Source organism: Aotus nancymaae, unplaced genomic scaffold (genome assembly GCF_030222135.1).
Source record: "Aotus nancymaae isolate 86718 unplaced genomic scaffold, 86718_ANA_hifiasm-v0.15.2.pri h1tg000012l, whole genome shotgun sequence".
NCBI lineage: Eukaryota > Metazoa > Chordata > Mammalia > Primates > Aotidae > Aotus > Aotus nancymaae.
Window position 1 is genome coordinate 7,899,618 of NW_026988423.1, and position 23,834 is coordinate 7,923,451.

The 23,834-nt window shown below is 38.1% G+C and overlaps 2 protein-coding genes across 2 annotated transcripts; one reads left to right on the forward strand and one right to left on the reverse strand.

The window, feature by feature from the left end:
* Positions 1–297: 297 nt before the first annotated feature.
* On the forward strand, positions 298–2,039 carry LOC105719451 (elongation factor 1-alpha 1-like). The gene has a single exon (XM_021671797.2). The coding sequence runs from the start codon at positions 358–360 to the stop codon at positions 1,744–1,746; it is 1,389 nt and encodes a 462-aa protein (XP_021527472.2). The 5' UTR covers positions 298–357; the 3' UTR covers positions 1,747–2,039.
* Positions 2,040–9,848: 7,809 nt separating this feature from the next.
* On the reverse strand, positions 9,849–21,872 carry MMP12 (matrix metallopeptidase 12). The gene is made up of 10 exons (XM_012455264.3): positions 21,710–21,872; positions 19,895–20,142; positions 18,863–19,011; positions 18,653–18,778; positions 15,007–15,168; positions 14,368–14,491; positions 13,409–13,542; positions 12,872–13,031; positions 11,253–11,356; positions 9,849–10,313 (listed from the first exon to the last, which is right to left on the reverse strand). Exons 1-10 carry the CDS (start codon positions 21,809–21,811, stop codon positions 10,213–10,215), a joined length of 1,410 nt encoding a protein of 469 aa, XP_012310687.1. The 5' UTR covers positions 21,812–21,872; the 3' UTR covers positions 9,849–10,212.
* Positions 21,873–23,834: the final 1,962 nt, after the last annotated feature.

The following is a 23,834-nucleotide window of genomic DNA, read 5'->3' on the forward strand; positions in this document are numbered from 1 at the left end:
TGCATACAGTAATTTCATCGTATGTTCTTGACTACAATGCAATCTTCAAATCATCTTGCAGAGCTTGTATGTATCATCTGAATTTCTCCAGAAAATCAGCTTGTCATATTTTCAGCAGCCTGTGACAGATAAGAACTTCTTAGACATGACACTGTAGAATAATAGCCTGACTAATTTAAGTACATTCAAATTAATTTCAAATGATGTCAGCTGGGATGATGGAGTAAGGACCTTCAAAATACCATTTTCCATAAAAAACAAGAACATTGGCAGAAAAAAAAGTCAACATCACTTTTTTTTCGCAACGGGTTTGCCGCCAGGACATAGGTGTCGTGAAAACTACCGCTAAAAGCCAAAATGGGAAAGGAAAAGACTCATATCAACATTGTCGTCATTGGACATGTAGATTCGGGCAAGTCCACCACTACTGGCCATCTAATCTACAAATGCGGTGGCATCGACCAAAGAACCACTGAAAAATTTGAAAAGGAGGCTGCCGAGATGGGAAAGGGCTCCTTCAAGTATGCCTGGGTCTTGGATAAACTGAAAGCTGAGCGTGAACGTGGTATCACCATTGATATCTCCTTGTGGAAATTCGAGACCAGCAAGTACTACGTGACTATCATTGATGCCCCAGGACACAGAGACTTCATCAAAAACATGATTACAGGGACATCTCAGGCTGACTGTGCTGTCCTGATTGTCGCTGCTGGTGTTGGTGAATTTGAAGCTGGTATCTCCAAGAATGGGCAGACCCGAGAGCATGCCCTCCTGGCTTACACACTAGGTGTGAAACAACTAATTGTTGGTGTTAACAAAATGGATTCCACTGAGCCACCATACAGCCAGAAGAGATATGAGGAAATCGTTAAGGAAGTCAGCACTTACATTAAGAAAATTGGCTACAACCCTGACACAGTAGCATTTGTGCCAATTTCTGGTTGGAATGGTGACAACATGCTGGAGCCAAGTGCTAACATGCCTTGGTTCAAGGGTTGGAAAGTCACCTGTAAGGATGGCAATGCCAGTGGGACCACGCTGCTTGAGGCTTTGGACTGCATCCTACCACCAACTCGTCCAACTGATAAGCCCTTGCGCCTGCCTCTCCAGGATGTCTATAAAATTGGTGGTATTGGTACAGTTCCTGTTGGCCGAGTGGAGACTGGTGTTCTCAAACCTGGTATGGTGGTCACCTTTGCTCCAGTCAACGTTACAACTGAAGTGAAATCTGTTGAAATGCACCATGAAGCTTTGAGTGAAGCTCTTCCTGGGGACAATGTGGGCTTCAACGTCAAGAATGTGTCTGTCAAGGATGTTCGTCGTGGCAACGTTGCTGGTGACAGCAAGAATGACCCACCAATGGAAGCAGCTGGCTTCACTGCTCAGGTGATTATCCTGAATCATCCAGGCCAAATCAGTGCTGGCTATGCTCCTGTACTGGATTGCCACACAGCTCACATTTCATGCAAGTTTGCTGAGCTGAAGGAAAAGATTGATCGCCGTTCTGGTAAAAAGCTGGAAGATGGCCCTAAATTCTTGAAGTCTGGTGATGCTACCATTGTTGATATGGTTCCTGGCAAGCCCATGTGCGTTGAGAGCTTCTCAGACTATCCACCTCTCGGTCGCTTTGCTGTTCGTGATATGAGACAGACAGTTGTCATGGGTGTCATCAAAGCAGTGGACAAGAAGGCTGCTGGAGCTGGCAAGGTCACCAAGTCTGCCCAGAAAGCTCAGAAGGCTAAATGAATATTATCCCTAATACCTGCCACCTCAGTCTTAATCAGTGGTGGAGGAAGAACGGTCTCAGAACTGTTTGTTTCAATTGGCCATTTAAGTTTAGTAGTAAAAGACTGGTTAATGATAACAATGCATCGTAAAACCTTCAGAAGGAAAGGAGAATGTTTTGTGGAGCACTTTGGTTTTTTTTTTTGTGTGTGTGGCAGTTTTAAGTTATTAGTTTTTAAAATCAGTACTTTTTAATGGAAACAACTTGACCAAAAATTTGTCACAGAATTTTGAGACCCATTAAAAAAGTTTAATGAGAAAATAAAATAAAATAAAATAAAATGTCAACATCAACTTTTTTAGAATCTTGAAAATGAATCAACTGCATACAACAATCTTGGCGGCATATACTCAAAAAAAGTGACTGAATATTCAGAGAGCTGCTCCATGGTGGTCTCGTAAACCAACAACCCACGATGACAGTGAAAACAAGCAACCAGCTGGGAGCAGTGGCTCACGCCTGCAATCCCAGCACTTTGGGAGGCCAAGGCAGGTGCATTACTTGGAGTCAGGAGTTTGAGACAAACATGGTGAAATCCTGTCTCTACTAAAAATACAAAAATTAGCCAGATGTGGTGGTGTGTATCTGTAATCCCATCTAGTTGGGAGGCTAAGGCAGGAGAATCACTTGAACTCAGAAGGTGGAGGTTGCAGTGAGCCAAGATGGTGCCACTGCACTCCAGCCTGGGCGACACGCAAGACTCTGTCTCAAAAACAAACAAATAAACAAACAAAGAACAAAGAAACAACAACCAAAAATGGTGGCTTTGTAAGCCAACAGCCCACAATTACAGTGAAAACAAGCAACCTAGCAGCTGCTGGAGTCCAAATAAGGTAAGAGCTCTTTCAAAGTTCTATCCGAAGAATTGTCATTATTTGACCTGTCTGTCAGTTTCCTGGAAAACCCCACTCACAAGGGGGTTTATTCAACCTCACTCAGAAAACACCCAGTATAATCAACATTTTCCCAGGTCATTTGTCAAAAACAATCGGCAGCAGTTGTTTAACATCATAGCTGCCTGAGCAGTAAAGATTCCAAAATGTAGTCATTCCACATTTAGGAATATACCATAGAGAAACTCTTGCATTTGTGTTTCATAAGTTGGGCAGAGACCTACTCCCTCATCTGTAATAGCAAAAGACCAAAAATAACCCAAACGCTCATTGGACGGTAGAGTGGATAAATTGTAGTATATTCATATAATGTTTTATAACTTTATTAATAATTCAAACATATAACATGTTACAACTATACTTAGCATTACCAAATATTACAAAATAAAGTATATACGAATTTTTTAAAGGGAGGAATTATTATGTACTTAAGTACCAAAATATGAGACATAAAATGTACATCTGGGGAGATGAAGACCAGTGAAGGCTGGACTTGCCTGTGACTAGAAAGGTAATTAGGATTTGTATACAAGACCAAGAGTGCAGCAGTTAAGGAGAAAAGACACGAGGAGCAAATTTGCAGAGGGGGTCATTAGTATGACAGGAGAGATTCAATATAAATGCATCAAATCATTACACAACTCTAACAGTATCGTCTATTGATCGCTGTTCATGTGTCAGTTTATAGATACATACATATACTATATGAAATCTCTAGCATTTAATAGCCACACTTCACAGATGAGTAAACCAAGATTCAGCAGATTAAGTAACCCTCACAAAGTTATGTGGTCAGATCAGTGGGAGCACTGGTATCCAAATTCATCCTGGATACTTTTGTCTTTTTAATTAATTGATACTTTTATAAGCATGAAATACTCCTCTGTATATAGTGAATCTCAACTGTAACATGATTCAAAGTCACTCAGAGGGCTTACTTGATGAAACAGACTTCTGGACTTCAATTTTAAATTGATTCAGTAAGTCTGAAATGGGACCTGAAATTTACATTTCTAATAAGTTCCTGATTTATTGATGTTCCTGGATCAGGAACCACATTTGGAAAATCAGTTCCATATCTAATTTAGCTGCTATTAATGTACCCGCTCCTTCTTTCTTATGATTAGTGTTTGCATGATATATCATTTTCATCCTTTTACTTTTAATAAATATGTCGTCATATTTAAAGTGGTTTTCTTAGGAAATAGTTTCAGTCTGACAGTCTCTTTCTTTCCATTAGAGTGTTTGGACAATTTATAATTAATGTAATTATTGATGTGATTGGACTTAGATCTACTCACTTGCTACTTGTTCCTATTTGCCCCATCTGTTCTTTCTTCCTTTTTCCTCTTTTCATATCTTCTTTTGGATTAATAGAATAATTTTCAGTATTCCATTATATCAACATTATTAGCTTATTAGTTATACCTCTTTGTCTATTTTTAGTGAATTTTTTTAGGATTAAAATTTTGATCTCTATCTTTTTAGACTTTACCTTCAAATAGAATTATACCACTTCACCTGTAAGAATCTCATACCTATATTTTTCTTCACATCTTTTGTGCTATTGTTGTCATACATTTATTTTACTTGTATATATTCTGTCAACTCCATAATACATTTTTATTTCTTTGCTTCAAATAGTTACTTTTAGTAATTAAAAATAGAAAACTGCCTTTTATATTTACATATATATTTACTCATTATGATGCTGTTTATTTCTTTGTATTGATATGTTACCATTCGTTATCATTTTCCTTCTATTTGAAAAACTTCCCTTAACATTTTCTGTAGTGCTTTGTCTTCTGAAAATCAATTCTCTCAATTATTGCTTGTCTGAAAAAGTCTGCACCATTTTTCATTTTTGAAAGTTATTTTCACTATAGAATTCCAAATTGATAATGTCTTTTTCCTTTCACCATATTAAATGTATCACTGTATGGTTTTTTCTATGTAAATATATATATTTATAGAGATTTATTTATATAAATATAAATGTTTATATAAATTTTATAATATTTAATAATATGATTATATTTATATAAGATTACACTATATAAATATAAATAAATCTCTATAAATATTTATTTCTATATATAGAAAAAGTCAATAAATGTTTGTATATATATATAGAAAAAATATAGAGAGAGAAATATATATGTGTGTGTGTGTATATATATATATATATTTCTTCTTTTTTTTTTTGAGACAGGGTCTTGCTCTGTCGCCCAGGGTGGAGTACAGTGGTGTGATCACAGCTCACCTTGACCTACCAGGCTCAAGCAATCCTCCCCCTTCAGCCTCCCAAGTGGCTGAGACCACAGTTGTGTCCCACTGCTACTGGCTAATTTTTTGTAGAGACAGGGTCTCATTATGATGCTCAGGCTGGTGTCAAACTCCTAGGCGCAAGCCATCCTCCAACCTTAGCCTCCCAAAGTGTTGTGATCAGTCAAGTAATTTACTGATCAGCCTGATCTATTCAGAGTTTGATTTTAAGTTTTTTTTAGGGTGTGTCTAGTGTACCCCTAACTCTAGGACTAACTGAGCCCTACTATTAAAGTGGCTTCACTGATTCCCCAGATGTTAAAAGTATCTTGCCATTCTGGCTGGCTGGAATTCAAACCTCTCCTAGCCCTATGTAATCCCTAGGAATTGTTCAGTCTACAGTTCCTTGGTGGTGCATATGCAGGTTAGGATTCATCAGCAGACTCAAGGATACTTCTCTCTCAATTTCTGGAGTGCATTATCTATGTAGCTTCCTCCTCTTCCTCACTTTTCCCTGCAAGTGGTAGCCACCTCCACCTCCCTGAACTTTAATCTCTATCTTCTCATTCAGTGAGACTACTGCATTCTACTTGGTTCCTTTCCCCTCTGCTGTGTCCTGGAAATTACCTACAGATAGAAAGCAGGGAAGACATAGGGGCTTGCACCATCAATTTTCTTCCTTCCTGGACTATTTCCTACACTACCTACTGCTCAATGAATGAAACCAGTTTTTTCATACATTTTGTTCAGTTTTATAGTTAATCACAGCAAGAAGCAAAATCCAGTACTAATTACTGCAATATAGCCAGAAACAAAAGTGTTCACAAAAAAAGACAAAGATCTTAGATTTCAATCCTCATGGACTGGGAGCTGTCTTACATAAATCAGTAAATCCTTTTTCTATGGCATATTATGATCTCCTTAAAATATTTTGGTGTTCCTATACCATAACACTATAATCCAGAAAATCACCCAGGAGATGATACATATTGGAAAGACTATTACTTATTGTCCTCCTAAGATATCCCATTAACTTGCAAGTTGTGACCTTCTGCCTACACACTAAAGACTCCCACATTTTAATTTCTGGTTCAGACACCTTTATTGGACCTTGGCCCCATCCCATTACCTACTAGACATCTCCTCCTCACTTCCCAGATTCAACAAACCTAGTTATTTCCTTTCCATCAATCACACCACCATCTCTTCCACAACTGGCTTTTCCTTCTCTATTCAAACTCACTTCTTAAATCAGATGCTGAAAATAATCACCAGATGTTATTCCTTTTCAGCCATACTCCACATGAAAAAGCAGTCACCAAACTTTATTATTTCTCCCTTCTAGCTGTTGCTGACATGTCTTCCCCATGTCTATAATTTAGATTTCTAGTATTTCTTGCATAGACTAGTACAGTACTATGGCAGTTGTTCCTCTCTGAACATTGCCTTAATTATTTCTGATCTAGCTTCTATATTTCCATTCAAAAGATATTCTAAGATGCAGTTTAGTCATTTATCCTTATTAAAATGTCTTCAGTAAAGCCATATCATTTAACTGCATAAACATAAAGTTTTGTGACAATACATTTTGTTCATGACTTGATATCTCATCTCCTTCTCATCTTTTACCTTTTTACTTCATGCTCCAATTTTACAAAAATATTCTTCTAGTGAGTCTTTGAGGAGGCTCCGTTTCCATCTGGAGTCCCTTTAGCCTACATCTCCACCTATCACATCTCTCTCGTATTTTAAAAACACTTCTCAAATGTTGTTTCCCAAAGGAAGTGTTCTGTGGCCCCCAAATCTTTTTGCAGAGATACAATTATCTCTATATTTAGTAAATGCTTCTATTGGTCTACTTATTTCACTGCATTATAATGTGTTTACATGTCTTTTTTTGTCTTTACCATATTTTGTGCCTTTGAAGACATAGATTCCTAGTCATCTTCGAATTTTCCATGCCTATCACAACTAAAATCTAGTAGCAACATCAAAAATGTGAATCTAGGAAACGTTATGCAGCCCAAACGTGGTACATCCTTTCCTTTCTTCTGCAAAGGTACAGGTTCCTCACTGTCCTATTACAGGATAAGGGGAGAGGAAGAATCAGAAAGACGAAACTACAGTTCTGACAGGCTTGAGAAATTGCCTACTAATTTTTTTTTTTTTTTTTTTTGAGACGGAGTTTCGTTCTTGTTACCCAGGCTGGAGCGCAATGGCGCGATCTCGGCTCGCCGCAACCTCCGCCTCCTGGGTTCAGGCAATTCTCCTGCCTCAGCCTCCTGAGTAGCTGGGATTACAGGCACGCGCCACCATGCCCAGCTAATTTTTTGTATTTTTAGTAGAGATGGGGTTTCACCACGTTGACCAGGATGGTCTCGATCTCCTGACCTCGTGATCCACCCGCTTCGGCCTCCCAAAGTGCTGGGATTACAGGATTGAGCCACCGCGCCCGGCCGCCTACTAATTTTTTTTCTATTTGTAGTCCACAAGGTAGACAGTCCTGTTCTCTTCCTTATTGACTAATTTGTGCTAAAATATAATCTTAAAGGCTCAAAAATATGATTTTATGCAAATATGAAATGAACTTGTTAAAGATATTCTTTAACTCACTAGCTAACATATTGGAAAGACTATTATAATAAGTAATAGTCTAAAAAAGACTTATTTTAATAGTCTTTCCAGTATGTTAGCTAGTGAGTTAAAGAATCAGTTCAAAGAAGGGCCTGAAGAACAGATATATATATAGTAAGGAATGCTGAAATAAATTTTCTAATGATATAAGTAGGTAATATCTTTATTGGACAGTAAGATGTAATGTTTAAGAGTATGTCTTCTATCTGGCACAAATCAATTTTATCCCTAAGGAGTAAGACTTATTTGCACTGATATAGAAAGAACCTTTTGTGTAGCTATCAGTTCTCTACTATTTCTACCCTTACAGATTTATAGAATGGTCTACCCAATAAAAAGTCAAAGATGTATACCCTCATAAAACCAGTTACTCCAGAAAAGTAGCTAGACAGTGTGCAGCCCTCAATTGTAAAGACACGTGTAATTTCCAAGTCTTGGAATTTTCTTCCCTGACATCAATGAAATAATATTCCTTCATTTCCCAGAGAAAAAATGATATTTCCCAGATGGGATATACACACAAATCTTAAGACATTTTGAAGACTTTTAATTGAAAAGTAAAAATGCAAAACATTATAGAGTGAAATGCCAGAAGTTTTAGCTTTAACTTTTTCCACTTTATAAATCTAAAAGGCTCAATCTTAATAACATAGATTCTGGGGTCAGGCTGCCTGACTGTGAATCACAGCTCCAAGGCTACCTGACCTAGAGCAAGCTAAAAACTCTTGATGCTTTATTTCTCTCATCTGGAAAATGAGAATGATAGTAGTTACCTCATGTGTAATAAGGATTAACTGAGCTATTTTCATTTTATTTTTTTGTGTATATACCGCACTTGGAACAGTGCCTGGAACATGGTTAACATTATAAGGATTTGTTTAACAAAATTCGAAAATATAACATAGATAGAAGAAAAGGAAGAAAGGTTCGCATTTAAGTCTTTGAAGGCATCTTCATGAACATTCATGATAGTGACTCTGGACTTCTATTCCTATTCAGCCAGCATTTAAGAGAAACAGCTCCTTCCTGAATTACCTAAGGCCAAAGACAATTCACCCAGATACCATTCCATTTTCTTTTGATACTGATTCTGTAGGAATTTTCTTCTTTTCAGGGAAATCTAGCATTTAGTAACCTGTGGGGAATAACATTTCTTCTAGTGATGACTTGATTCTACTCTTTGCAAAGACAACTTTAATGATACTGAAGGAGCACATACTTGAGTTAAGAATGGATCTGAGCACACTGGCTCATGCCTGTAAACCCAGCGCTTTCGGAGGCCTAGGTGGGGGGATCACTTGAGGTCAGGAGTTCAAGACTAGCCTGGCCAACATGGTGAGACCCCCCCATCTCTACTAAAAATGCAAAAAGTAGCTGGGTGTGGTGGCGGGCACTTGTAATACCAGCTACTCGGGAGGCTGAGGTGGGAGAATCACTTGAACCCACGAGGCAGTAGTTGCAGTAAGCTGAGATCGTGCCATTGCACTCCAGCCTGGGTGGCAGAGTGAGACTCCGTTTCAAAAAAAAAAAAATGGATCTGAGACATGAAGGACAAAGAGCTCATCTCCCTCTAGGTACTTTCTGAGCCTCATATTTTCCCTGATTTCAGCTCATTCCACTAGCCAAAAATGATCATCCAACTTGAAAAATTTCTGCATAAATTAAGTACATCAATCAACATGATGTACCAATAAATTTAAAACTAAAAAGCATTCCACAAACCCCTAAGTTATAAGTGAAAGCTGTACAATGTATACAACCCAGAAGATAGGGGGACTATGTGTCAGTTAGTGGAGAAAACGGAAACAGGACAGGCCACGCTACCAGAAGGATGTGCTCACCGTGCATTGTGTTCTTTTTCACAATAAACCTATGGGGTGGGTACCTCCTAATTTTATTTCCTCCAAAATTTAAGGAAGCTTAGATTTAATTGGTTGTGAAGGTCACACAGCAGTTACACTGTAAGACTTGACTGTGGATTTTACCGGAATGGAAAATTCCCATTTCATCCCTTCTCTCCAGTCTGTGCCCATACTCTATAGGTCCTCCTTGGGGTCATGTGCATCCTAGAGGATGCTTTCTTGCCTTGAGACCAAGGACACAGGTGGTGTTACCCAAGTGATCAAAAGAAATCTAAGCTTTTTTTTTTTTCCACTTGCCATATTCATCCCTTGATATAGTCAGGGAGACTTATTTTTATTTAGGAGTAGATTCAGAGTTATTTTCAAAATACACATTCTGTTTCTCAAGAAAAAATACTAAAAAATGAATGCTTTTTAAAATTTTTTTATTTGAGCAAAAATATGTATACTTAATTTTAGTTATGCCAGAAGTAATTATAACTTCTCAGTCCAAGGATGTTAGGAACCAACTTACAGAGCATGCTCCAAAAACAATTCTCTTGGCCTTTGAAGGTATCTATTTTCAAACTCAATAGTAGAGTCAAGAAAAAATTGACAATTAAAGTTTTCAAAATTGAAAAATATTACATATTTTATAGAATAATTTATGGTTTATAGATTTTATTTTTATGATATGTATCTCTATGTAGTGGTACACTGAGGACATAGCAAACATACAATAAATACTTATTAAACTAAAGTGAACTGACAAAAACCATTAATTACACCATTTCTAACAACCAAACCAGCTATTGCTTTTCAGTCTTTTGGTGACACGTTGAGATCGGAAATCATATTCAAGTTGGTTAGCTCCTTGGAAGAAATAATAGTATCCTGAAAATGAAAACAAATTAAATAGTTTAGTTTCCTCCCTGTAGTTCTTTAAAAAAAACCACCAACAACATAGATCTGTTTTCATAGCTTGTCTGGATTAGATGACCTACGGGCTGTGGCTCATGCCCTTAACTGCAGCATTTTGGGAGGCTCAAATGGGAAGACTGCTTGAGGCCAGGAGTTTGAGATCAGCCTGGCCAAGATCATAAGACCCCATCTCTATTTTTAAATCAAAATATAACAAATAAAAAAAAGATGAGATGTGATTTGAGACTATAAATGTTGGGGACCCTTGGGCTGTGTATTGTGCCCCCCAGACATCTACCTACAGCCAGTCATACTCCAGGTAGAGGATTCATGAGACAGGATATTGGACCCAGGTAGGGTGCACAGGGGCCCTGATGGAGGAAACAACACTAGGGAGGGGAGGGAATACAAGTGAAAAATCTTGGCCCCATGAACACTTGCGTAGGCTGGTCTTGTTTGAAGGCATACGGCACAAACTCAAGTTTCTCTCAACCCACCTCAGTCCTCAGTCCATGAGGGCCTATGAGGGCAGAAGGGACTACAGTGCAAAGTGTAGGAAAGGGTGAGATGCCAGACTGCCCAAGTCTTGGCTGCCATGTCCTTGCCTGCACATACTGTGTGGCTGATGAGGTCAAAGGAAATTCCAGAGACTCAGAAACACGGGAAATAGTAACAATCGCATTCCCGCTGCCTGCCAGACAACCCTGGGAATACACCACTTGTGCCGCTAGCCCCTGCTCATTCTAGCTCTCCTCTTCAGAGCCACGTACTGCATGAGTTTTTCCTTGTGGCCCTGTGGGGAACTGCAGAGACCTGTCTCTTTCCAGTTTGGAGCCCTGTTCTCTAATCTTAGAGGATTTATAGTTTTGAAATGGGATTTCCAGTATCTTCATGGTTTTCTCAACTACTTACTGTTTTTAGAAAAGACTGCATCAATTTTAGGCCCAGTTACTGGGAAGTTCTTGGTAATCAGTTTGGGATAACCAGGGTCCATCAAATGTCTCCTCTCATCATACCTGAGCAAAGAAATAACCAGCAGGAACTCAATCAGAAAGTGGCTTTCCTGACATGCACCACAAACCCACCTTCTCTACTGAAGGCCTCATCCCAAAAGGGCTTAGGTTGTTCTAATGAAGATAACCAAGGACCTAAACAGTTCACTGATTTCCTCTAAGTCCCTATAGGACTCAAACCTATGTTTCCTGACTCTGGTTAAGTTTTTTTCCCACTACCCCATGATACTTCCACCAGTGCTTTGTCCTGCTTTATAGAGTCTGGCATAGAAGGTGATTTGGCTGCAGCATTCGCCCCAGTGACCAGTTCTTCAGCTGCCTGTCATTGCCTTCTTTTCAAAGCTTTCCACTGAGACGAAAATACCTATTTCCCCCAAGAAGATCATAAATAGGTCAAGGGACTAAGAGCCAGGGAACCAAAGGGTTTTAAACACACATGTTCAAGAGAAATTGAAAATAAACTCTTTTATTTCTAGGCTCTATGGTCAGGTCCTAGTTTGTCTCTTAAATTCTTTTACCAGCAATTGAAAAGAGTTTTGTTTCTCTCTAGACTTCCAAGTGGCAACTGAATCTAACTGTTACCTTGTTTCTATTCAGTTTGGTTCTCTAAGCATTTATGGCTTGTTTAGCACTCTCTCGCTGGCCTTTAAAGGGAAACTCCTGGGCCAAGTAGAAGCAGAAAACTAAACAGAGCCACTGTTCAGAGTGGAAATGTCAATGTTCATGGTAACAGGCTACAGCAAACCACACCCATCTGGACACTCTTTAGAAAGTGTTATTTGCTAAAATCAAGTTTTGTTTCTCAAACAGGGCTAAGGGTTAGTGGTCAAGTTCAAGTCATAAGCATGAGGTATTCAATTGGAATTAGATGTTGAGTTTTAAATGTTTAAGAAAAAATAATAATTGTAAATGTAAGCTTAACATATATATCATGTCTCATGTCAACCAGGCAAGCAATCTAGGAAATGACTGGCTTACTCAGAAGAAGGAATAGAAAATCCTCTCCTTCTTCAAAATTTAGACACTTGAGACAAAAGAGATAGACACTCAAATGAACTCCTATCCTCTCTTGACTAGGATGTGACTTTCTTTTAAGGAAGAACTTGCAAGACCTCCTGTCATTTAGAGGATAATTTCCTCATTTTGTCTTTTGAATCTAGTGATTATAGAAAGGAGTCTGAAAATCCATACACCCTCCAAACTAACTGTAGATTAAATACATGGTCTTGTACATCTATGACACTGTTTTCCGGTGTGCTTCCATTATGATTAATAACGTGACATTTTATTAAGTATTTTTTTAAAAAAAACACATTATCTACCATCTCATATATCAGAAATCAAGAACATAAATAACCAGGTTGACAATAACTATTTCAGTCCTATGTTCTCTTATTCTCTCTCCCTGGAAGGTCAAGGAGCTTTGGGAACTTGTACAGAAAAGGTGCTTTCTGGAAAACCCCATCCCATGCCCGTTTCACAATCTGAGGGGTCAAATGACCAACCATTAAAGCTCACCTCCAATATTGGTTATCTATAAAGAAGTAGGTCTTATATAAATGTGGGTTATAAACAGCTGCATCTATTTTTTTCACAAAGTTAGGGAAACCAAAAGAACGTATGCTCTTAGGATAATTTGGCTGTGGTCTTAAATTGCTAATTAACCAGTATTTGTCATCTGTGAAGACAAAGAAAAGGGGTACATTTGAATTATACAGAAAGAGTAATAAGAAAATATTGATTTACTACAAACAACATAATTCCTTTCCCACAGTTATAAAATGTATTGCTTATTTATCTTGAACATAGTCTATTTTCTATGGTTCCTATGGTTTTTTTTTTCCACAAGTATTGCTCTTTTATAGTTTACAAACTTTTTCCGAAAGTTGTATGTATTACTTAGGTATTTAGGCTATTTTAGCTTATAGTTCAGAGCCACCATTAATAAAATCTAGAGTGCCTTTTGGTCTATATCTATTAAAAGGTATCAATCTCTTCTTAATTTATTCTCTTCCTTGAAGTAGACTCAATGACAAAACTAAAGATTAGAATTACCTTTAAAAAGAAAAACTTGATTTCTGGCTTCAATTTCATAAGCAGCTTGAATGCTAGATGGCAAGGTTGGCCATAAGGAAGAAATTAAACTAACACTGGTCTTTGGCCTCTGAGGAAACGTCACCAAGAGGAACCTGGCATGAAAGACATTTGACACATGTTTAAAAACAGTGTAGACTCAAGAACCGTGGCATGTGAATGGGAAGCACCTGTGAAAAGACCCAGTGTTTCTTTCCATTGTCTTCACATTCTGTTCCATGGCTGTCTGATGTCCATGGATCCACAAGAAAAGAATATTAATCAACTCTTTGGTAATAAAAATGATTTTAACAAGTAACCTGATAAACAGAAATACCCTGGAGCTTGGAATCCAGGGATCTAAGCTTCTAGCCTGACCCTATAATCCACTCACCAGTTTTGTAACCTCAAGGAAGTCACCTAAGCTCAAGTGTCTCAGTCTTATAATCTCAAAAATGGGAAGTATTTGTCTTACTTGACAAAGGTTAATCTTCCTAACTCTCCCTCCTTACCAACAATACCTGCTTCAGTCTGTGTTCTAAGGAAGAATCCATAAGTTATCCTGGAATTCTCTCCTCCAGAACTGAGAAATCAAGCCTCTTGCATAGGTACTTTTTTACAGTCTTAGTTTCAGACCTCACCATTTTTATCTATGATTAATATAGTCTGGCTTCTGTTTCCTGTCTTCTAATTTCCCATCCCAGATTCCTACTGCAAATCCTTTTTTACACACCGGTTTTCTAGCTAAAACACACATGTAATCCCACCTGTCTTCCTGCTTCAAAACCTTTAAGATCTCCTCATTGCCTAGAGAATCAAGTCCAAGTCCTTGCTTACAAGTTTCATCTATTTCATTTTCAATTATTTTCCACTGTTCTCTGATTTAAAAAAAATGTAAAGGCAGAAACTTTAATATTGGTTAGATATGAAAATGATCCTACCTGTCTTTGAAGAAAAAGATCTTATCTCCCACTGTAGTGACAGCATCAAAACTCAAATTGGGGTCACAGGATGCTGGTTTAGAATTGTCAGGCTTTGGCATGGGTTGGTACTCTTTTGGACCTCCTGAAAATACATTTCAAGAAGCATTAGAAAACAAAATCTGCATTTTAGTTCAGAGGAGGAAGAACTGTTATTTTTAAATACTAAATTTTCTTAATGAACATTGTATCAAAATCAATTTAAGCATTCTATAACATTTACAGGAAGCATAAAGTAAGGTGTTTTTATCCATATGGTTGCAATATCATGGAGGAAGAAAACCTGATTATCTTTACTTTCCTTTTCCAGTTAAAATAAATTATTTAATATGCAGGCCCTCTTCAGTAAGGCAGTGGTATCTTGGATAGAAAGAACACCAGACTTGAGGCCTCTGGTTCTGTCTCTGGCTCTGACATTAACATGCTAGGTCTCTTGTCCTCATCTGTAAAATGAAGCTAATACTTGTGTCGTCTACCTCACAGGGTTTTTATGGAGTTCAAAACACATATATTAAAGTTTTATCCAAATATAGATATTGTTAGATTATTCATAAGAGTGAGTATCTTTATATGGCAAAATGATAAAAAAATTCAACTCACCATAGAGTGACTGAATGCCACGTATGTCATCAGCAGAGAGGCGAAATGTGCTGACATCAACATATTTGTAGGTGGGGAACATGATGGCGTTTGGATCATTGGAATGGTCAAGACCTAAGGAATGGCCAATCTCATGAACAGCAACGAGAAACAAATTCGTGCCTAAGAAGAAACCAATCAAAACACAGAAAGCTGTGAAATGCATTATCATCTTGGACAATATCATAATATCTGACACAGTGAAAAAGAAACATTTAAGAATCTTTTACTTATTTCTATACCCTTTTGAATAGGGTTTCTCAACCTCAGCACTACTCACATTATAGGCCAGTAGTCTGGGATGTCCTGTGTATTATAGATATTTAGAAATCTCAGGTTTTACCCCTAAAAGCAAGTAGCAAATCCCTTTTTAGTTTTGACAACAAAAAATGTCTCCAGACATTGTCAAATGTCCCCCTGGCGACAAAATTGCCTCTGGTTAAGGACTGCTTTACTAGGAGACAAATAAAATATATTCTGTTGTAAAAATTTCTAGAATAACTCACAGCTACCTTCAAAAGTTTTCATTGCTTCTAAATAATTCTCAACTCTCATGACTCAGTTCTGGTTTTACTCTTCATGAAGCTTTACTAGATATAGAAAAAAATGTCTTTAGCAATCGTCTTTTCCTAAACCCAAATGTAAGGCTATCATTAAGCTTCAGGTGCTGTGAGTCACCAAGAAATGTAACACATTATGTGTAATTCTCACACATCTGAAAGAAAGCCACTGTGCTCTCCATTACAGATGAGGAAACAGGATCAATAAGATTAATCAAATTAAGTGCTGGAGCCAAGATTTAAATCCAAATTTCTTGGCTCTAATGTTCATGCTTTTACTACACATGATTCTAAATAAAATTAAAGAGTCTATATGACTCAAGGAAAGAATGTAAAAAAACAAAGAAAAAAGAGAAAAAAATAATTCTTAAAAAAGTCTATACTTATAATTTAGACATATTTGGACTACCAAGTTACAGTGTTTTCTGTCTTATCTTTTGCGCCCCATTCAGACTTCATCATTTTTATCAATGATTAAAATACTCTGTCTTTAATCTCTGTCTTTTCTTTTGAGTCCCATAAGAACTCCTTGTTCATTTTTGTGGTACGTCCTAGAGAATGCACCTTTGTAGGTAAGAGAAGAGAGAGATACGTCCCTGCTCTCAAATATCTCAATTTGCAGAATATTTGAAACTTCCTGACTAACATTTTTGTTTTCTAGTCCAATGCCTTCATTTTTGTCTTCTTCTATGACAAAATTGTAGTTCAGAAGAACTGACTTCCCCAGAGTCACACATCAGTTAGCTGCAGAACCTGACCTTGAAATACTCTCCCGTACCCAAGCGCAAAGAGTCTACACCTCCCTCTTGGAGAGTGTCTAGACACAAATCCTTCAAGAATTTTCTGTATCATGGGTGCAGCAAAGTTTTTACAATTTAGCCAAACCTGAATTTATCCTTTTCTCCATTCCTATAATATGCCTATGAGCCACCACCATTGATCCTCATCTCAGAATAATGGATTTATGTTTGTATTCTGTTTCTCACTAGATTGTGTCCTTTTCATCTCTGTACTCAAATAGCCTCATTACCCAATACTGTAGTTAAATAGGTCAGCAAGCATTAACCTATTTGTTTATTTAATTTACTGAGTAAAAGAAAACAGGCTGAGGCTGGATTCAGTGGCTTACGCCTGTAATCCCAGCACTTTGGGAGGCCGAGGCAGGCAGGTCACCTGAAGTCAGGAGTTTGAGAGCAGCCTGGCCAACCTGGTGAAACCCCGTCTCCACTAAAAAAAAAAAAAAAAAAAAAAAAAAAAAGCCATGTGTGGTGGACAGCACCTGTAATCTCAGCTAGTGGGGAGGCTGAAGTAGAAGTGCCTGAACCCTGGAGGCGAAGGTTGCAGTGAGCTGAGATAGCACCACTGCACTCCAGCCTGGGTGGCAGAGCAAGACTCCATCTCAAAAACAAACAACAACAAAACAGGCTGAAAATAAGCATTTTAAGTTATAATTGTCATAAATAACTTGATTTTTTGAAAGTATTGAATCAATCCAATTAAAAAATAACGCAACATGGACAGATGGAAAATACTGGGCTAAGAGGTAGGAATGCATGTTCTGGCCCAGCTTTTCCACAAACTAGCCACTAACCTTCTCTTGGTCTTAATTTCCTTTACCTACAGAAAGCTGTATTAAATTACTCTTCTAAGGTTCATTAGAATTCCAAAACATTTTTTGAGGCTAACGAGCACAAGTATCCTAAGATGAAAGGGTTGCAATCCCCCAAATAACCTTGGATAACATTTAGGCACATATAACATGTCTGGCTAAGGATTTGCAGTTCAGCAAGTACCTAATCCTACATGATCTGTCTTTTGACAATATAAAAGTCCTCTTCTCAGCAAAAACTTTAAGCCTTAGGCTATGTGTTGTACTAAAACAGTCTTTCTGGTGGACATAGTATCTAAACAAATATTGACATTCAATATGTGCAGTATCACCCAGAGAGGAGGATGGCGAGTAGAGAATATCCTTGATGACTTTCTCCCCGTTTACTTTCCACATGAGGGAGTCATAGAATCTAAAATTTCCAATGGAAGAATTAAAAAGGCTTCCGACATGATGGCTAGGATTTTCCCATGCTAGTGATTACCCGAAATAACAGGAGAGTTTAGTTAACCCCATGTCAACTATCTGAAGGGGTTGATAAGTTACAGTCCTATAAATGCTCCCAAGGTGTTAAATATTCAATTAGGCATTCTGAAGTTTTTATCCCAAGACCACATGAGAATACATGACTGTATAATCTTGTGTTTCTCTATAGGAATATCTAGATTCTCTATAACTTTTGCTTTCTTGTTCACTATGAATCTAAGAAATTGTCAGCATAATAATCACACAGATGACCATCTTATCCTCTAATTATTGGCAAACACAGAATTAGTATGTGTTTGCTTTTGAGTTTATGGATTTCACTGTGAAAAACTAATCACCTAGGCTGGGCACAGTGGCTCACACCTGTAATCCTAACACTTTGGGAGGCTGGGACAGGAGAATCTCTTGAGGCAACATAGCAAGATCCTGTCCCTACAAAAATAAAAAAATTAGCTAGGCGGATAGTGCACACCTGTGCTTCTAGCTACTAGGGAGGCTGGAGTGGGAGGATTGCTTGAACCCAGAAGTTCAAAGCTATCGTGAGTTAGCATCATGACACCTCATGCCAGCCTAAGTGACAGAGCAAGACCTTGTCACAAAAAGAAACAAACAAAAAACCCGAATCACCTAAATAACAGCTTTTACCTTTTCATATTATGCTTCTTAAGATTCCTTTGAGTTTATACTGATGAACCAGCTCATAGTTCATAGAATCTTCATAGATTGTCAGAGCCGATCTTCAAGATGATCTAGTTTAATATCCTCAATTTACAGAGGGTGAAATTGAGGCCCATACAAAGTGTTAAATTTGATTTAGAGGCAAAATTATAATCAGAACAAGATTTTTCATCATGTAATCATTTGTCACAATGTAGTGTTTTGAAACCAGAATTTTGAATTTGTTAGGGTTTTTGTTGTTTTCCTTTCCTGTTTGCTTAGTTTTTTTGCCCACCTTTGGAATTTATAGTCCAGAATTCATCCTCATCAAAATGCATATCCCCTCCAATGCCATATCCAGGTCCAAAAGCATGGGCTATGACTCCACCTCTGCCATCGAAAGCGCTGTAGTCTCCATGAGCTTTTGGAAAAGGAAAGAAAATTAGTCCTTCTGTACATCCTGTAGATCATGCCAAATGACAAAGATGAAGTACAAGTTCTCTACCTCCATGTGCAAAAAACATCACAATGTCAGCCATGCCTGCGTTAATCTTGCTGAATTTCAAGGGAGTAACATTACTCCATACTTGGAAAGCTTTCTGGATTGCGTAGTCAACATCCTCACGGTTCATATCAGGTGTATAATTATCGATGCTTCATCAGCAAAAAGAGAGAAAAAATGTGTGGAAAGCACATGTTAACTTTGTCTTATAATACTTCATTTTTGCTAGCACAATTGGAAGATGGATCATTTCATAAATCAAGAGTCCAGATTTTAAAACTTGCTTCATTAAGTGCAGAAACATTTTTCCTTGGACAACTTCCTTCTTAACCAAAATCCAACTTATATTCTTCTTATTTAAAACTCACAGGTCATCAGGGTAAAGGATTTGCTTTCATAGAAGCTTATGCTTTTTGCTCCTGCTCCCAGATTCTGCATTTTTCCATCTTGACTACTCTATAAACTTCCCCCTGTCTCTTTTTTATAGTAAATTTAGTTTCATTCTCCATTTGCAGCTTTTAAAATCTACTTTGGACTGGCAAGCCAAACGATTCACCCCTGAGTGAACAATTCTTCCTTCTAAAGAAAATAATTTTTTTTTTTTTTGAGATGGAATCTTTCTCTGTCACCCACGCTGGAGTGCAGTGGCATGAGCTCAGCTTGCTGCAAACTCCACCTCCTGAGTTCAAGTGATTCTTTTGCCTCAGCCTCCCGAGTAGCTGGGACTACAGGTGCATGCCACCACGCCTGGCTAATTTTTGTATTTTTAGTAGAGATACGATTTCACCATGCTGGCCATGATGGTCTTGATCTCTTGATTTTGTGATCCGCCCGCCTCAGCCTCCCAAAGTGCTGGGATTACAGGGGTGAGCCACTGTGCCCGGCCGAGAAAATGAATTTTAACAGAGATAGCATTAACAATTGAGGGAGGTTACTTTACCTACTTCCAGATATAGGGCTGTGTCTAACTGGTTCAGGTTAGGAGTCAGACCTACGGGAAAGTAGAAAATACAGGGCAATATACACCGACATTACCTGTAGGTGATATAATGTTTCTTCCATACCGGCCTTCCTGCCATTGTTGTGAAATGACGGACGTCAGGGACTCCACATCGAGGTGTGTGCATCATCTCCAGAGTAGATGTGTCCAATTGTCCAGTCACTTTCAGCCCCAAGAACTGCTGCATTTCCTGAATTTTTTCCTTTAGTAAGTTTCCACTGGCTTTCATTTTTGTCACTGGAAGTTTGTTCTTCTCAAGGCCATAAAAATTTTCTAAGTATCTCTGGAAAAAAATCCATTCAGTAATGCAAAATTGCACACAGAAAAGTTTCTGTTGGGAGCTCCATGTATATGACTAAATTGCACACTGATGCTTTCAGACCAGGAATTTTGCACATCTTACAGGTTAGATTATTATTGCTTGGACAGTTATAATGAGGGAAAAAAATCGTAAATTTTGTGCTATCAAAGACATGTCAGTCAGGAGCAGTGGCTCAGGTCTATAATCCCAGCATTTTGAGAGGCTGAGGCAGGAGGATTGCTTGAGCCCAGGAGTTCAAGACTAACCTGGACAACATGGCAAAACCTCCTCTGTCTAAAAAATACAAAAATTATTCCAGAGTGTTGGTGCATGCCTGTAGTCCCAGATACTCAGGAGGCTGAGGTGAGAGGATCACTTGAACTTGGGAGGTAGAAGCTGCAGTGAGCCATATTCCTGGAATCCCAGTGGAAATATCTTCTTAAAAATTTATTTATTTTTAAGAGATGGAAGTCTGTCTTGGTCACTCAGGCCGATCACAGTGGCACACACCTGTAATCCCAGCACTTTGAGAGGCCAGGGTGGAAGGATTGCTTGAGCCACAGAGTTCAAGACAAGCCTGGGCAACATGGTAAAACCCTGTATCTTAGTAAAATACAAAAATTAGCTGAGAGTGGTGGCACGTGCCTGTAGTCCCAGCTAGTTGAGAAGATGAGGCAGGAGGATCACCTGAGCCCAGGAGACAGCTGTTGCAGTGAGCCAAGACTGTGCCACTGCACTGTAGTCTGGGTATCAGCATAAAACTCTGTCTCAAAAAAAATACATTTTTTATTAATATTATTATTATAAGTTGGGATACAAATTTCTTGCTTAAAAACTCAAAGCTAAACAAAATAGACAACTATGATAAATTCAATGTTACAATAATCTTAGAGAATAGGGAGACCAAACTCTTTTAATTAAGGAAAAGAAACTAAGAATTGAAAAAAAAAAAATCCATTAAAAATGCTATAAAGATAGGCCCAGCATAGTGGCTCATGACTGTAATCCTATCACTTTGGGAGGCTGAGGCAGAGGATTGCTTGAGCCCAAAAGTTACAGACCAGCCTGGGCAACATAGAGTGGGCAACCACTCTGGCCCACCTCTGTGGCCATCTCCATAAAAAAAAAAAAAGCTATAAAGATGTATCTGAGATGACTGAGGGTAAAGGGAATATGCTTAGATTCTTATGGCAGCCTGAAGTGAGTATATTAATGAAACCATTGTTCAGATCTCAGATTATTACCTGGCATTTAATGACTAGTGTAAAATACCATAACAGAAGTGAACTCCAATTATATTGAATGGAAATTTCTTGGCCAAAGGATTTTAAAAGGAACAAGTTCAGTTGCCAATATCATAACACTCTTTTCAAAACCAATACCTCTTTTTTATATTCTTCTTTGGCAAAGAAAATCTTAATACTGAAAGCAGACAGCCTCCTAGACCAATTTTCAACAGATACTTCAAACAAACAAAAAAAGTGGTTAATGTAATAAATCTTAAAAGACAAACATCAAGCTAGATAAATACTGTAGTGTCCATACTTACTTCACCAAATAGCTCATTATTTTTTTCCAGGCTTGTAGAGCTGTTCAGGGGAAGAGCTCCAGAAGCAGTGGCCTGCAGGAGCAGTAGTAGAAGAAACTTCATTGTAAACTTCTAAGTGGATCAACTCAGTTTACTCTGTTCCTTTCTAGCCTAAGTTCCTGAAACGTTCCTCTTTATATACCTCTTAGGCCAGGCTCTGTGAATGTGAATCCTATGAGTGACTCATAGTTGATATCATCCTTTGATTTATCTCAAAAACATGCAAAGAAAGCATGACCTTATTTGACCAACAATGGGTCAATTAGCATCTAGTCCATCACTCAAGCAATTCAGAGTATATATAATCAAAATGATAAATAAGCCCCTACTTCCACCTATTTTACAAAATATCCCCTTGTAAAAGAAATATCAAGCAACTAAAAGAGAAAGAGGACTTAAAATATATTTTCTTAAAGCCTGGTATTCTTGATTTTCATTATAATACTTTCCTTATATTCATTACAGATAAAATAAATTTTTAAAATAAATTTTGAAAGATTAGCTAAAATCCTTTTGCTGGAGTAGATAGATGCGGCCTAAACTGAATCTAGCTCCCCAGGGAAATGTGATACAGAGATCTTACATGTAGCAAAGAAAAGTTTGTAATATCATGATACTTCACTGTTTGTTCCACGTGTTGTCCCAGCTTAGATTCTGATTCTATGAGTTATCATCTTCAGACTTCTGAGCTGAAGCCCAGTCCCAACTGGGTACCTGGATAGATTCCAGAGGCAAACTTTCCTACCTCCTAGATTGCCTAGGTTGGTAGGATGTGGGTTAACTCTTTTCAACTTTAACAGATCAGAAAAGTTTACCTCTGGAATCTATCTGCCCATCACCTCAGCTTCCTTCCCTCTTGACCTAATTGTCTCATTGCACAGAACCTGTCTCTTACTCAATAGAGAATATTTAAGCACTAAAAACATTAACGAGTCAAGCAATAAAATTCCAAAGGTAGAACTGCAAGCCGTGGTGCGGCAGCGTGAGGACAGATTCTACTGAACACCCCTTCAAATCACACCACAAGTTTCCTGCCTCCTGATTGTAGACGGACAATCTGGTCGGTGTGGTAGGGGACACATAAGAGTGTGTTATGATTTAGTCATTGCTCTGGCCCACCTCTGTGGCCAGGGCAACAGTCTGTTGGCTGCTTGAGTGAAGCTTAAAGAAAAGGAGAAAAATATAGAAAAAATAATAATTATCTAATTTAAAAATTATCTTGCCTAACTCTTGCAGAGAGCTATGTAGATTCTTTCTGATCTGTTCTCCCCTCTCTAGCCATTGGTTTGTTTTCTCTGAGTCTATTTAACCTACAAATACAGCTGGTCATTCCCTGATGAGAATGTCACCTTTAATGACACAAAGTTTAACAGACTTGCTTTCTGTGATCTAAATAATATCTCGAAATCCAAATCACTTGGCTTTATAAATGTTTTCCAGAAAATTGTTATCAATCCTCTGGCAAGATGCCACATCAGACCAGGTGAAACTGGTGTCATGGGTCACTGACTGACTGGTAATGTAGAGTACAGGCTACTTCATGAAGACGTGCATTCTCAGTGTGGGTGATGTCACCCCCAGCTGGGTGAAAAATTGGTCATCAAGGGTAAAAAAAGAATCTTTTTTGTGTATAATGGACAGATATGCATTCAACACATGAGCAGATATACAGTGTATCTCTGCTATTAAATTTTTATGGGGGAAATCTCTAAAGTGTCTACAAAGCCTCTTTATCAGGAGTAGTAATAAATGTTGAAAAACCCTGATCTATGTATTACAAAGGAAACAGAACCAACATTTATGGAAAGGCTTTAACAGCTGCCAGCTGTTTCGTGCAAAGTCTTATTTAATCCTCACAATAGTCATTTATGGATGAGGAAACAACTCAAATAACTTACCCAAAGCCACACAACTAGTAGGTAGCATAGCTGAGGTCTGAGGCCAAGTCTGTTTCCAAAGCCTTGCTGTTTCCATTGCACCAGGCTGCAAAGTCAAAGCAGTTCAGAGATGCTTGAGTCATTCTCTCTACCCTCAGATATTTACCTTGCTGTTAGAGAGCAAGAACAGGAAAATAAACAATTCACTA